We start from the raw sequence: 12,589 nt of genomic DNA, 5'->3' as shown, positions 1-12,589 counted from the left end.
ATGGCATTTTAATATATAAAATAAATATCAAAAATATAAATCTTTGTTTTACTGTGGTTGCAAATATCAAAAAATTCCTATATGTGACACGGCACCAGAGTTAAGTTAGGGTTTTTCAAAATGCTGACACGCCGAGCTCAAAAGGTTCGCCATCACTGACCTAGGGCTATATGGTGACTCACTGAGAGGTACATAATACATCTTCTTGGGAGTTCAATTTAAACCAAAATTCATTGGAGAAGAGCAAGTAATTTGAATCAATATTTGGAATTATGAGAAATGTAGCAATATAATGTAATAGCATGCAAATTTGCATGAGTTTTTTTTCAACATAAAAACCTAAGATTTACAGAAATTTCCCTATGTAATGAGCCTCTGGTAAGTATGTTTCTCCTGATCTCCCACCTCAGGGGGAAAATATGAAAGAAACATCATAGGAAATGTCTTCAAGGCACTGACAATGTCTTACAGCAGTGGTTCTCAACCTTCTGGCCCTTTAAATACAGTTCCTCATGTTGTGACCCAACCATAAAATTATTTTCGTTGTTACTTCATAACGGTAATGTTGCTACTGTTATGAATTGTAATGTAAATATCTGATATGCAGGATGGTCTTAGGTGACCCCTGTGAAAGGGTCGTTTGACAGCCAAAGGGGTCGCGACCCACAGGTTGAGAACCGCTGTCTTACAGCCACACATAGACTCTATTATGGTAGCTCTCTTCTGTGGCTCAGCCTCTCCCCCCAACCTACTCTCTGTCTATTCTGCTTTCTGTGAATCACCATGTCCACACTATTTCCCCTGTCTCTGCTAGATAGAGAGCTTCAAAGTGCCAATCCTGCACCATGTTCTCTTGCTTTTTTATGTTAGAGAGAAACAGAACAGGACTGGTTATTGTTCAATGTCTTCCAGCTCTATCAGCTTTTACTTAAAACCTCCTCTTCTTTAATTCATGTTAATAAACAAAATGAAGTTTAAGAAGAGGTCCAGAGCTCCCCGTAAAGGAATCTCTACCTACAGGTCCTTGCTGAGGAAAGTAATCCGATGGATGCCCCTAGTCCCAAGATTCCATGTTGGTTCTAAAGCTGACTATACCGGAGATGGGCACCTAATGCAAAGACAGCCAATCCTTAAATTGGCCTGCATTTTACGAAGCAGCTTGCTCTGTGACCACTAGATGACTCGATTCCATTTCTGAATGTCAGTCACAGGAGATCAATTAGTCATTGATGAATCAGCAGGGTCAATTAGTAGCAACAGCAAAATCTAAGGATGCAGAGACAGAACGAAGAGCTGTGTGAGATAATCTTTAACCTCATCTCCCCATATGAGTACCACTAAGCCTACCTCCTTTTGACTATTATGAGTGGACAAAATATGTTTTAAAACACAGGAAGCAGAGACAACCTTCCTTTTGTTTTCATTCCTGCACTTTCTGTTTCCTGCCTCTTTGTGATAGGCAAGCCTAGACAGAGACCAGGCTGACCTTCTCCCCACCCCACTTCCTGGCGTCATGCTTAGAAGGGCAAATGGATTCAGGCCCTTCTTACCAGCAAGTTATCAGTTAGCAACTGCATTCAGCTTCCAGTATTAGTGGCCCAAGCACTGTGACTTCAAGACATAAAAAAGATTACCTTTCAACCATAATGAGCAGCCTGGAACACAGAGTTGCTGGTGTGGTTTCAAGTACCCAAAAGATGTCAGGGCGAGAGCTTTGAAATTCTCTCGATTTTCCCTCATGGGTGAAGCTCCAGCATAACATCTGAGTTTGGGCACAGAAAGAAGAAAAGGCAAGAGGGGCTTTCTGAGAAATCCGCCCAATAACTTCTTGAGTCTCATTGGCCATGCTGATCTGAAAGAAAGATAAGAGATGAGTTTAGTATTAGCTTAGAATACTGATTTACCGAACAATGCAGTTCTGTTAGTAATGAAAAGGAGAGAATGATATTGTGTAGGCAATTAGCAACATCTCCCATGAACAGAATGGCAAGTCGGATGTGTAGACTCTGCCTACATCCACTGAATGTTCCAACCCAACTTATTTGGGTGCTGCTTTAGCTTTTAATAAAATAATACCCTACACTCCAGTTCACTGCTGCTCTCTTCAGGTAACAGGAGTGATTGACAGAGCTGGATTGGGAAACTCCTGGGACTTTTTTCTCCGCATCCTCACCAACACTTGTTTTCATCTGTCTTTTTTATAACAGCCACTCTATCATGTGTGAGGTGGTACCACTCGACAGTTTCCCCCTGCCCCCACCTTGAGGTATATAACACATCTTTGCACTCTTTAGTTCCTCTAATACCCTTTTGTTTACCAGTGTGTCTTCAGTGCTCATCACAACATCTGATATATTATGTTCTTGATAAATTTCATCTAATATATTCATTGGATATATTTAAGCAAGTCATTGGAAGCACTTAAGCAAGGCATCCTAAAGGAATGAGGTTTGATATTACTAGTAACAGTGCTTTTGTGTCAAGCTAACCAATAGCAATTTTTAAAAACCAGTCCGAAGAATTCATTTCCAAAATTCAAAAAATAAATGGCAGCAAAAGTCCAAACACATATATTTTATGCAATTTTTAACACCCATTTATTTGCAAAATTCAAATGACCTCAACGTTTTATCACATCTGATGAGGTGTTTGTTCCTGCCACTGCTCTTAGCACTGCATTAATTGAGCTGTTCTTAGCTTCGTGAAAGGAGCAGTTTTCAAAAAACAGCCAGATGGTAAATACCATCCACACAGGTTTTTTATATAATTGCGAACACCGTGTGTACATAAATTAAATGGAGGGGGATACCTATGAGGGTTTTTGCTACTTCTCTCTAAAAGAACTATTGAGTGTTGAAAGATTATGGTGAGATTTGCTATTCACAATAAATCACTTAGATCAATGATTTTATTGATTCTTTACATAAAAGGTTATAATCTTTACATAAGTGTTTTTAACTTTGTGTTTACATATCTTCGCTTGTGCAACAGAGCCAGTGTTTTACATCTGGGTTCTTTAGGAAAGCAAACCCTTTCCTAAACTCCTTTGGTACAATGCTGCCACCTGGCGTGGTAAGAGAAAGGGAAATGCTTCAATTGAAAGTACAGAACTCTGTGTCATTATTTAGCATTCTAAAAAAAATGAATGATAAAAATGAGGGGGCTACAAATGTGATGAGTTAAATACAATTTCAATGCTATCTGATCATATACAATGAAGGGCTTATGAATATCTGTATATAAATATCTCATAATACTCCTCTTGCCAATGTTTTAATAAAACATTTTAGTAATTACTGATTTAAGTTACATTACTTATATTTTTAAAATATATTTTTATTGGGTTTTTTTTAGAAAGAGAGGAAGGGAGAGCGATAGAGAGAGAAACAGCCAATCGCTGCCTCCTGTACTCCCCCTACTGGGGATCGAGCCCACAACCCAGGCATGTGCCCTGACCAGAATCAAACCATAACCTCCTGGTTCACGGGTTGGCACTTAACCGCTGAGCCATGCCACAGTCACATTACTTATAAATAAAAGTAAGGAGCTTTAATTAACAGCAAACATAATAAACAGAAACAGACTGGTAAATACAGAGAACAGCCTGATGGTTGCCAGAGGGAAGAGGGGTTGGAGGACTGGGTGAAAAGGGTGAAGGGATTGGTATTGAGAAGTACAGATTGGTACTTACAAAATAGTCATGGAGATGTTAAGTACAGCACAGGAATATAGTCAATAATATGATAACTGTGTGTGGTGCCAGTAGGGTACTGGAAATATCAGGAGGAACACTTTGTAAAGTATGACTGTCTAACCACTATCCTGTACACTTGAAACTAATACAAAATCATATTGAATGTAAACTGTAATATAAAAGTTTTTTTAATTTAATTTTTTAAAATATATATTTTTTTAATTTCAGAGAGTAAGGAAGAGGGAGAGATAGAAACATCAATGATGAGAGAGAATTACTGATTGGCTGCCTTCTGCACGCCCCGCACTGGGGATCGAGCCCACAACCCGGGCATGTGCCCTTGACTGAAATTGAACCTGGGACCCCTTAGTCCGAAGGTCGACGCACTATCCACTGAGCAAAACTGGCTAGGGCTTAAATTTTTTTTTTTAATTAAATCTTTATTGTTCAGATTATTACATTTGTTCCTTTCCCCCCCCCCCCATAACTCCCCTCCTCCCAGTTCCCGCCCCACCCTCCGCCCTCACTCCCCACCCACTGTCCTCATCCATAGGTGCACGATTTTTGTCCAGTCTCTTCCCACATCTCCCACACCCCTTTCCCCCCCAAGAATAGTCAGTCCATTCCCTTTCTATGTCCCTGATTCTATTATAATCAACAGTTCATTCTGTTCATCAGATTATTTATTCACTTGATTCTTAGATTCACTTGTTGATAGATGCATATTTGTTGTTCATAATTTGTATCTTTACCTTTTTCTTCCTCTTCCTCTTATTAAAGGATACCTTTCAGCATTTCATATAATCCTGGTTTGGTGGTGATGAACTCCTTTAGCTTTTCCTTATCTGTGAAGCTCTTTATCTGACCTTCAATTCTGAATGATAGCTTTGCTGGATAAAGTAATCTTGGTTGTAGGTTCTTGGTATTCATCACTTTGAATATTTCTTGCCACTCCCTTCTGGCCTGCAAAGTTTCTGTTGAGAAATCAGCTGACAGTCGTATGGGTATTCCCTTGTAGGTAACTGAGTTTCTTTCTCTTGCTGTTTTTAAGATTCTCTCTTTATCTTTTGCTCTTGGCATTTTAATTATGATGTGTCTTGGTGTGGTCCTCTTTGGATTCCTTTTGTTTGGGGTTCTCCGCGCTTCTTGGACCTGTAAGTCCATTTCTTTCACCAGGTGGGGGAAGTTTTCTGTCATTATTTCTTCAAATAGGTTTTCAATATCTTGCTCTCTCTCATCTTCTGGCACCCCTATAATTCTGATGTTGGTACGCTTGAAGCTGTCCCAGAGGCTCCTTACACTATCCTCGCATTTTTGGATTCTTTTTTCATTTTGCTTTTCCGGTTGGATGTTTTTTGCTTCCTCGCATTTCAAATCTTTGACTTGATTCTTGCGCTCCTCTGGTCTGCTGTCGGGCGTCTGTATAATATTCGTTATTTCAGTCTGTGTGTGCTTAATTTCTAGTTGGTTCCCCAATATAAGATCGAGGGTCTTATTAGTTTTCGTGTAGATCTCATTAAGTTTATCGGCAGCTTCTAAACAGTTCTTGAGAGACCTTAAAAGTGTGGTTCTGAACTCTATTTCTTCCATTGACAATTTTGTCCTGTTTCTTTGTCTCTGCATTTTGTTATGCTTCCTTGGTGCACCCCCTAGTGGTCTTTGTTCGCAGTCTTATAGATAAATCTTGATTGTTGTAGCTAATTCCAGGGAGGGTTTGACCTCCAGGCCAAGTGGCTATGAGAATCAGCTGTGTCAGCAGTGAGAGAACTTCTGTCCTCTAGGGAGGTGCTAATCTAGCCTTTGCCTGAGGCTATCCGGCAAATGCTTCTGCGCTGGGCTTGGGCGGGGCAGGTCGCACAGGATCAACAGGGTGGGCCAGAGAGAGCAGTTATGGCGGCTCTCAGTCCTGTCCCAAGGGGCTCTGCCTCTCTGAGTCCCAGCACCCGCTGCAAAGCTCGGAGAGAAAGCTGCACTCGCTCTGACCGAAGCCAGACAGTCTCGCTTCTCCCGTTTGAGTCTGGGTCCCTAAAGACTCGCCCGGATCTGGTGCTCAGAGTCTGCGACTCCCTCCCGATTGAAACAACAACCGCGCCCTCCGCCGCCAGCCCGCTCCGCGCACTCCGCACTTCAAAATTTGACTTCAGCACTGCGCCTCCTCTGAGTGTCCGTGTGCGTTTCTCTTTCCTCCTAGTTGTAGGACTTCCACTCAGCCAGCGTTCCTGTGGTTTTGGGTGATGTCCCTTCCGTTTTTTGGTTTCACTTTTGAAGTAGTTGTTCAAAGCAGCAAACTCCCGCGTTAACTTATGCCGCCATCTTGGTTCTCCCTAGGGCTTAAATTTAATTGTTTAAAAAGTAAACATAAAAAATAAAGTATCTACAGAAACAAATGAGGCAACTCAGATAACTCTCAGATTAAAGGAATATGCAGGAAAAAGGACAGGAATAATAATTAACATTTATTATTTTTTCATGCATAAACATAATGTATTTACTTATGCTTCTTCAATATCTATTAATAAACTATAATTTTTCAAGGATTTCTTAAATATGCCCTAACCGGTTTGGCTCAGTGGATAGAGTATCGGCCTGCGGACTCAAAGGTCCCAGGTTCGATTCCGGTCTAAGGGCACGTATGTTGGTTGCCGGCACATCCCCAGTAGGGAGTGTGCAGGAGGCAGCTGATCGATGTTTCTCTCTCATCGATGTTTCTAACTCTCTATCCCTCTCCCTTCCTCTCTGTAAAAAATCAATAAAATATATTTTTTTAAAGAAGAATTTCTTAAATATTTTCTGTTAGATTTATTCTTCAATATCATATATTGTTTTATTATAGACTAGAGGCCCGGTGCATGAGTTCATGAAGCAGTGGGGTCCCTCAGCCTGACCTGCGGGATCGGGCCAAAACTGGCTCTCTGACATCCCCCAAGGGGTCCCAGATTGCGAGAGGGCACAGGCCAGGGCAAGGGACCCTACAGATGCATGATCAGAGCTGGGGAGAGATAGGGGAGGTTGGCCAGTCAGGGAGGGACTGCAGGAGGGCTCCAGGGCATGTCCAGCCCGTCTCGCTCAGTCCCGTTTGGCCAGACCCCAGAGCGTCTGTCCGCTGCTGGTCAGTGCACATCATAGCAAGCGGTTAAAAGGCCTTAGCATATCATTAGCATATTATGCTTTGATTGATTGAACAGACAACCCTTCGCATATTAGGCTTTTATTATATAGGATTATAAATTTTGGGTTTTTCTTAATAACATTGCATATATTTAGCATGTACAACATAATGTTTTGATATACATAGTAAAATGATTACTACAATCAAGCTGATTAACATATCCATTTCCTCAGTGAGGTGTGTGTGTGGGGGGGGGGGGGGGCGTGTGGTAAAAGCCCCTGAGATCTATTCTCTTAGCAAATTTCCAGTATTTGATACAGTATTAACTATAGCCATTATATTGCACATTCGATCTCTAGAATTTGTTCATCCCACATAATTACAACTTTTACCCTTTGACCAACATCACCCCATCTCCCTAACCTCCCCAGAAGTAAGAAAGTGCCATCTCTTAGAGGAAACAGACAACAGACCATTTAGCTTTTCCCTTTATCTTCATTCATTCCACAAAATACATGAGTGAGTGAGTGAAGCATGAAAGACAAAAAATAAAAGAACTAAAAAAGTTAAGATACCTGTAAGAAGAAAAAAAAAGTAAAAAAGAAGCACCAGATCAGGGAGGAATGTTATAAAACAACATTCAGCCTCTAAATGATCAGTTATTCAGTCTTATTGAGTAACCAGTCAGATTTTCCCCCAGAGCTTGCAGAAGTGAACATGAAATCAGTCCATATTCCTTTAGAAATTGAGGAGAATTAGAGATACTGGAGAGACAGATCCTGCCAAATATTTGGAAATGTTACCTAGGGAAGAAAGCTAGAAATTGCAGCCACGTATGTTAGAATATAATCCTTAGGAATGTTAAAATGTCCTAGATGTAATCTTTGAGAGTGTTGTAGGCTACCAATGCTTCATTAGTGAAAATTTCATTCATTTAAAAAATATTTATTGAGTAGCTTCTCTGTGCTTTCATGAAGTTTACATGTTTTAGGGGCATGGGTTTAGGCAATAAATAATTAAATATATGCCAAAATATTCAGCAGATGAAGTATGACAGGAAGCACTCAAGATCTGGGTGAAGAATACCATTCATAGGATGTTCAGGGAAGGTCTTTCTTCTAAGGTGACTTTTGAGAAGACATTTGGAGGAGAAAATGAGACACTGGAGTATGTAGAGGAAAAACATTCAGTGAAAATGAATGGTCCTGAGGTGGGACGGTGTTTGATGAGTTCGCAGAGCATGAAAGAGGCCCATTTGAAGTGAAGGATGAAGCAAGGACCTCAGATGACATCTGAGAAGAGACAGAGGCCCTGATTATGTACATGGGACCCATGGATCATTGTAGGGATTTAGCTTTTATGATGAGAAAGATGGGAGGCTCTGAAAGGTTTGAACACAGCAATGGCATGGTCTTAGTTATATTTTCATAGGATCACTATTGTTTCTTTGGGGTCAGGGAGTGGGCTTGGAAGCAGAGTGAGCAATAATGCAAGCCAGATTTCCCCTCTACTCCCTCCCTTCATGGCAAGGTGGTCTTGTTCATGGTAATACTCCTCTTGCCAAGCACAGTGCTTGGCATAATAATGACGGCTAAATGAATCTCTGACAATGGCAGTCACACCAGGCATACACCGGCGCCTGGGAGGAACTGTGCACTTGTCCACATTAAAAACAAAGTCTATGATTAAAGTCATGCCTCAGAGGTGACAGAAGGCATGCAAATGGAAAGAGGCACCCTATCCAACCATAGTTCATTGAGATATATGCTTTGCCTGCTGCCAGTTCCCTTGAAACTCATAAGCAAATTTTACTCTCTTCTCACCCATGCAGGTCCAGATGGGCATGCAAAACTGGGCTTGGGTAACTGAGAATGTCTTGTTTGCATCCATGATGCTGTGCCATGGCTCCCTGGGAAGGCTGTTGCACAGAAACACCAGGGTTTCTTAAAAGCTTCTGCATCACCAAAGAGATACAAGCATCATTCTTCTACTCGTATGATGAGCTTTTGTGTGTATCCAAGAGATACTCTATAGCAGCAATTTCTCTCTCAGTTTCCTGCCAGAACTTTCTATGCATTCACTTTGGCATGGATCTAGAGCAAGAGCTAAATGCCTGGTTCAGTATATAGACTTACTTTCCTCTACTGGGTGGTATGTGAGTCTTAGGTTAGCCAACTAAGAAGAGACATCATGTTGACTCTGACTCCCATCATAACTGTGTCCTATGAAGTCAAGACTGTGTTTCTGGTCCTTTCAGTCCTGGAGTTTGCAGTGGGGATTCTGGTCAATGTCTTCATTTTCTTGGTGTATTTTTGGGATGTGGTGAGGAGGCAGCCCCTGAGCACCTGTGATCTTGTCCTGCTGAGTCTCAGCCTCACCCGGCTTTTCCTGCATGGACTGCTGTTTCTGGATGCCATTCATCTTACTCACTCCCAGCAGAGGAACGACCTGCTGAGCTTCAGATTCCAAACCATCATCATGCTCTGGATGATCACAAACCAAGCCGGCCTCTGGCTCACCACCTGCCTCAGCCTCCTCTACTGCTCTAAGATCGTCCGTTTCTCTCATGCCTTCCTGCTCTGCTTGGCCAGCTGGATCTCCAGGAAGATTTCTAGGATACTCCTGTGTACTCTCCTTTTCACCAGTGTATGCACTATCATCTGTTCTTGGGACTTTTTTAGTAGATCTCACTTCACAATCACAGCTGTGCTATTCATGAGTAATAATTCAGAATTCAATTTGCAAATTGCAAACCTCAAGTTCTTTCATTCCTTCCTCTTCTGCAGCGTGGGGTCCATCCCACCTTTCTTGTGTTTTCTGGTGTCTTCTGGGTTGCTGATTGTCTCCCTGTGCCGCCACATGAGGACAATGAGGGCCAAAACCATGGACTCCTGTGACCCCAGCCTGGAGGCCCACATCAAAGCACTCAAATTCCTCATCTCCTTTCTCTGCCTCTTTGTGGTGTCATTATGCACTGCCCTCCTCTCAGTGCCTTTACTGGTGCTGTGGCACAACAAGATCGGGGCCATGGTCTGTGTGGGGATAATGGCAGCCTGTCCCTCAGGGCATGCAGCCATCCTGATCTCAGGCAATGCCAAGCTGCGGAGAGCTGCGGACAGCATTCTACTGTGGGTTCAGAGCAGCCGAAGGGTAATGGCAGACCACAAGGCAGATCCCAGGACACCAGGTCTATGTTGAGTGGACATGAAATGGGTCCTTCACGAATGCACCTCCAGTTGTTCAGAAGCCTATTTCAACTTCTTCTGCAAACCATAACTGAGAAGTCTCTCCTCTCTACATCAATGAACTCACCCAAAGCAAAGAAGAATAAAATAATAAAGCTCTACATATGGCCTAGGCAAGTAGAATGACATTGTTTCCCTAGGTTTGTTTTGATAAAATGAATAAAATAGAAAGGTGAGGTGCTCAGTGTGAATGCTTTGTATACTATAGCTTATCAGTGCATGATATGAGCCAAACCATGAGAAATCAGGTCTTCTGAAATAATATCTAAATCCCAAGATAGCATGGTTAGCTTTTCACATGACTGTGAACCCTATTTCTTAAAGCAGGTGCTAATATAGTGTTTGAAAATATTCACCACTATGGCAATTACAGAATCCTCCTCAAACTCCAAAGTTTTTATGGAAACATGAGAACAAGTATGTCACCACTTCACTTTAAGAGGTAGTTCATTAAAACTTCTACAGGAATCAAAGGATGGGGTCATTTTGTCTGAAAATACATTGACTCAGAAATGTACATTCAACCTGCTGCAGGGCAGACATCTACTCAGTAGGCACCCGGGACACCAGCACTTTGTGTGTGCCTCTGACTCTGCTCCATTGGCCCATGAAGAAAGTACTTTGGTTCCAAACATTGGTCAGTCTACTGGGGAAGCTGCCAAAATAGCCTAGCTAAAAGGTATGCTTCTAGCAATTCAGCATTCTCTATCTGCCTGCACAGGAACCCAGCCCACAAGACTTTCCTCATATCAGATCCTAAAAGGCTCGGAAGAGAAAAGGGGTCGCAGACATAGATCTTCACAGACTTCAAAGACATAGCAGGACATCCACAGAGTCTCCTACTTCTTCTTTTTTAAAAGAAATTATTTTTTATTGATTTCAGAGAGGAAGGGAGAGGGGGAGAGAGAGATAGAAACATCAAAGATGAGAGAGAATCATTGACCAGCGGCCTCCTGCACACCCCACACTGGGGATCGAGCCCACAACCTGGGCATATGACCTTAACCAGAATCGAACCTGGGACCCTTCAGTCCACAGGCCAATGCTCTATCCACTGAGCCAAACCAACTAGGGCAAGGCTTGTACTTCTGCTAGCTGTAGGCACTGCTATGGAATGCTTCCTTCTCTCAGGCACCTGATCTTGATAAATCCAATTCCTCCTCTGTTTTCCCAAATATACTTTGCATCCCCAGCAACTTCAACTTTCCTTGGTGGACACCAAAGTTGTCCAAAGTTTCCCTTAAAGGCAGTAGTCCCCACTCTTGGCTGTACAGTAAAACCTCCTGGGAAGCTTTTTAAAAATCTCAATGCATGCACAGGTGACATACTAGGTCAATGAAATGGAATCTCCGGGCATCATTTGTAACGCTCCCCAGGTGATTCCAGGGTACAGCCAATGTTGAGAACCTCTGTTCTAGATGCCCTTTGTCATGACCTGGATGGTGTGGCCTTTTAAATTCCACTTCCCCTAGGATATTTGGAGGAATATGATCATAAAGGAAAAAATTAGAGGACATCCGTGTAGAGTTTTCCCTCTTTTTGCATAAGTGCTCTCTGGACAGGTCTCCATGATATTTTACTGATTTCTGTGGCTTTATGTTTAACATTATATTTTGATACAATTTCAAATTTTTAGAAAAGTTGAAAGAATTCTTCTAGACCTTCCACCCACATTTACCCATTATTGACATTTTGCTCCATTTTTCTTTCTTCTTCCTCTCAACCCCATCCTGATAACTCTAGTTCCAACCCAATTATATGTGATTTGCTTCATTCTTTTTTTACATATTTTAATTTCTTCCTCTAATATGAGAAGTATCTTCCATTTATGCTCAATATATTTGCGTATTTGCTTACAACCAGAATACATAAAAAAGTGGTTTCAGAATTGCTATCCTGTATAACACTGCAAAAAGCAAAAAGACTAAACTTCAACATTTATTTACAGCAGTTTTTCCATTTTTACGTAAAATTTACATATAGCAAAATATACAGATGTTAAATGTATAACTTGGTGAGGTTTGATAATATATACACTCATTTAACCAACACCCCAAATAAGATATGCAAATTTTTTTAAAATATTTTTATTGATTTTTTACAGAGAAGAAGGGAGAGGGATAGAGAGTTAGAAACATGGATGAGAGAGAAACATCGATCAGTTGCCTCCTGCACACCCTCACCAGGGATGTGCCCGCAACCAAGGTACATGCCCTTGACCGGAATAGAACCTGGGACCCTTCAGTCCGCAGGCCAATGCTCTATCCACTGAGTCAAACCCGTTGCAGTGGTTCTCAACCTTCCTAATGCTGTGACCCTTTAATACAGTTCCTCATGTTGTGGTGACCCCAACCATAAAATTATTTTCGTTGCTACTTCATAACTGTAATTTTGCTACTGTTATGAATCATAATGTAAATATCTGATATGCAGGATGTATTTTAAGGGGTTGCGACCCACAGGTTGAGAACCGCTGGAGGGCAAGATACGCAAAATTTCCATCAGCACAGAAAGTTCCAGAATTCCTCTTCCAGTCAATCA

General features: G+C 41.7%; 1 protein-coding gene across 1 annotated transcript; it reads left to right on the top strand.

Moving 5' to 3' along the window:
- Positions 1–8,993: 8,993 nt before the first annotated feature.
- Positions 8,994–10,001, top strand: TAS2R38 (taste 2 receptor member 38). Its single transcript, XM_059656124.1, has one exon. It carries the CDS (start codon positions 8,994–8,996, stop codon positions 9,999–10,001), a length of 1,008 nt encoding a protein of 335 aa, XP_059512107.1.
- The last annotated feature ends 2,588 nt before the right edge of the window (positions 10,002–12,589 follow it).

The sequence above is a fragment of the Myotis daubentonii genome, chromosome 10 (genome assembly GCF_963259705.1).
Source record: "Myotis daubentonii chromosome 10, mMyoDau2.1, whole genome shotgun sequence".
Taxonomy (NCBI): domain Eukaryota; kingdom Metazoa; phylum Chordata; class Mammalia; order Chiroptera; family Vespertilionidae; genus Myotis; species Myotis daubentonii.
Note: the sequence above shows the minus strand (reverse complement) of the source record. Positions and strands in the feature narration are given on the sequence as shown.

Bases quoted from the DNA above. Each gene is read 5' to 3' on its own strand.
- TAS2R38 (XM_059656124.1), top strand. From the start codon at position 8,994: ATGTTGACTCTGACTCCCATCATAACTGTGTCCTATGAAGTCAAGACT.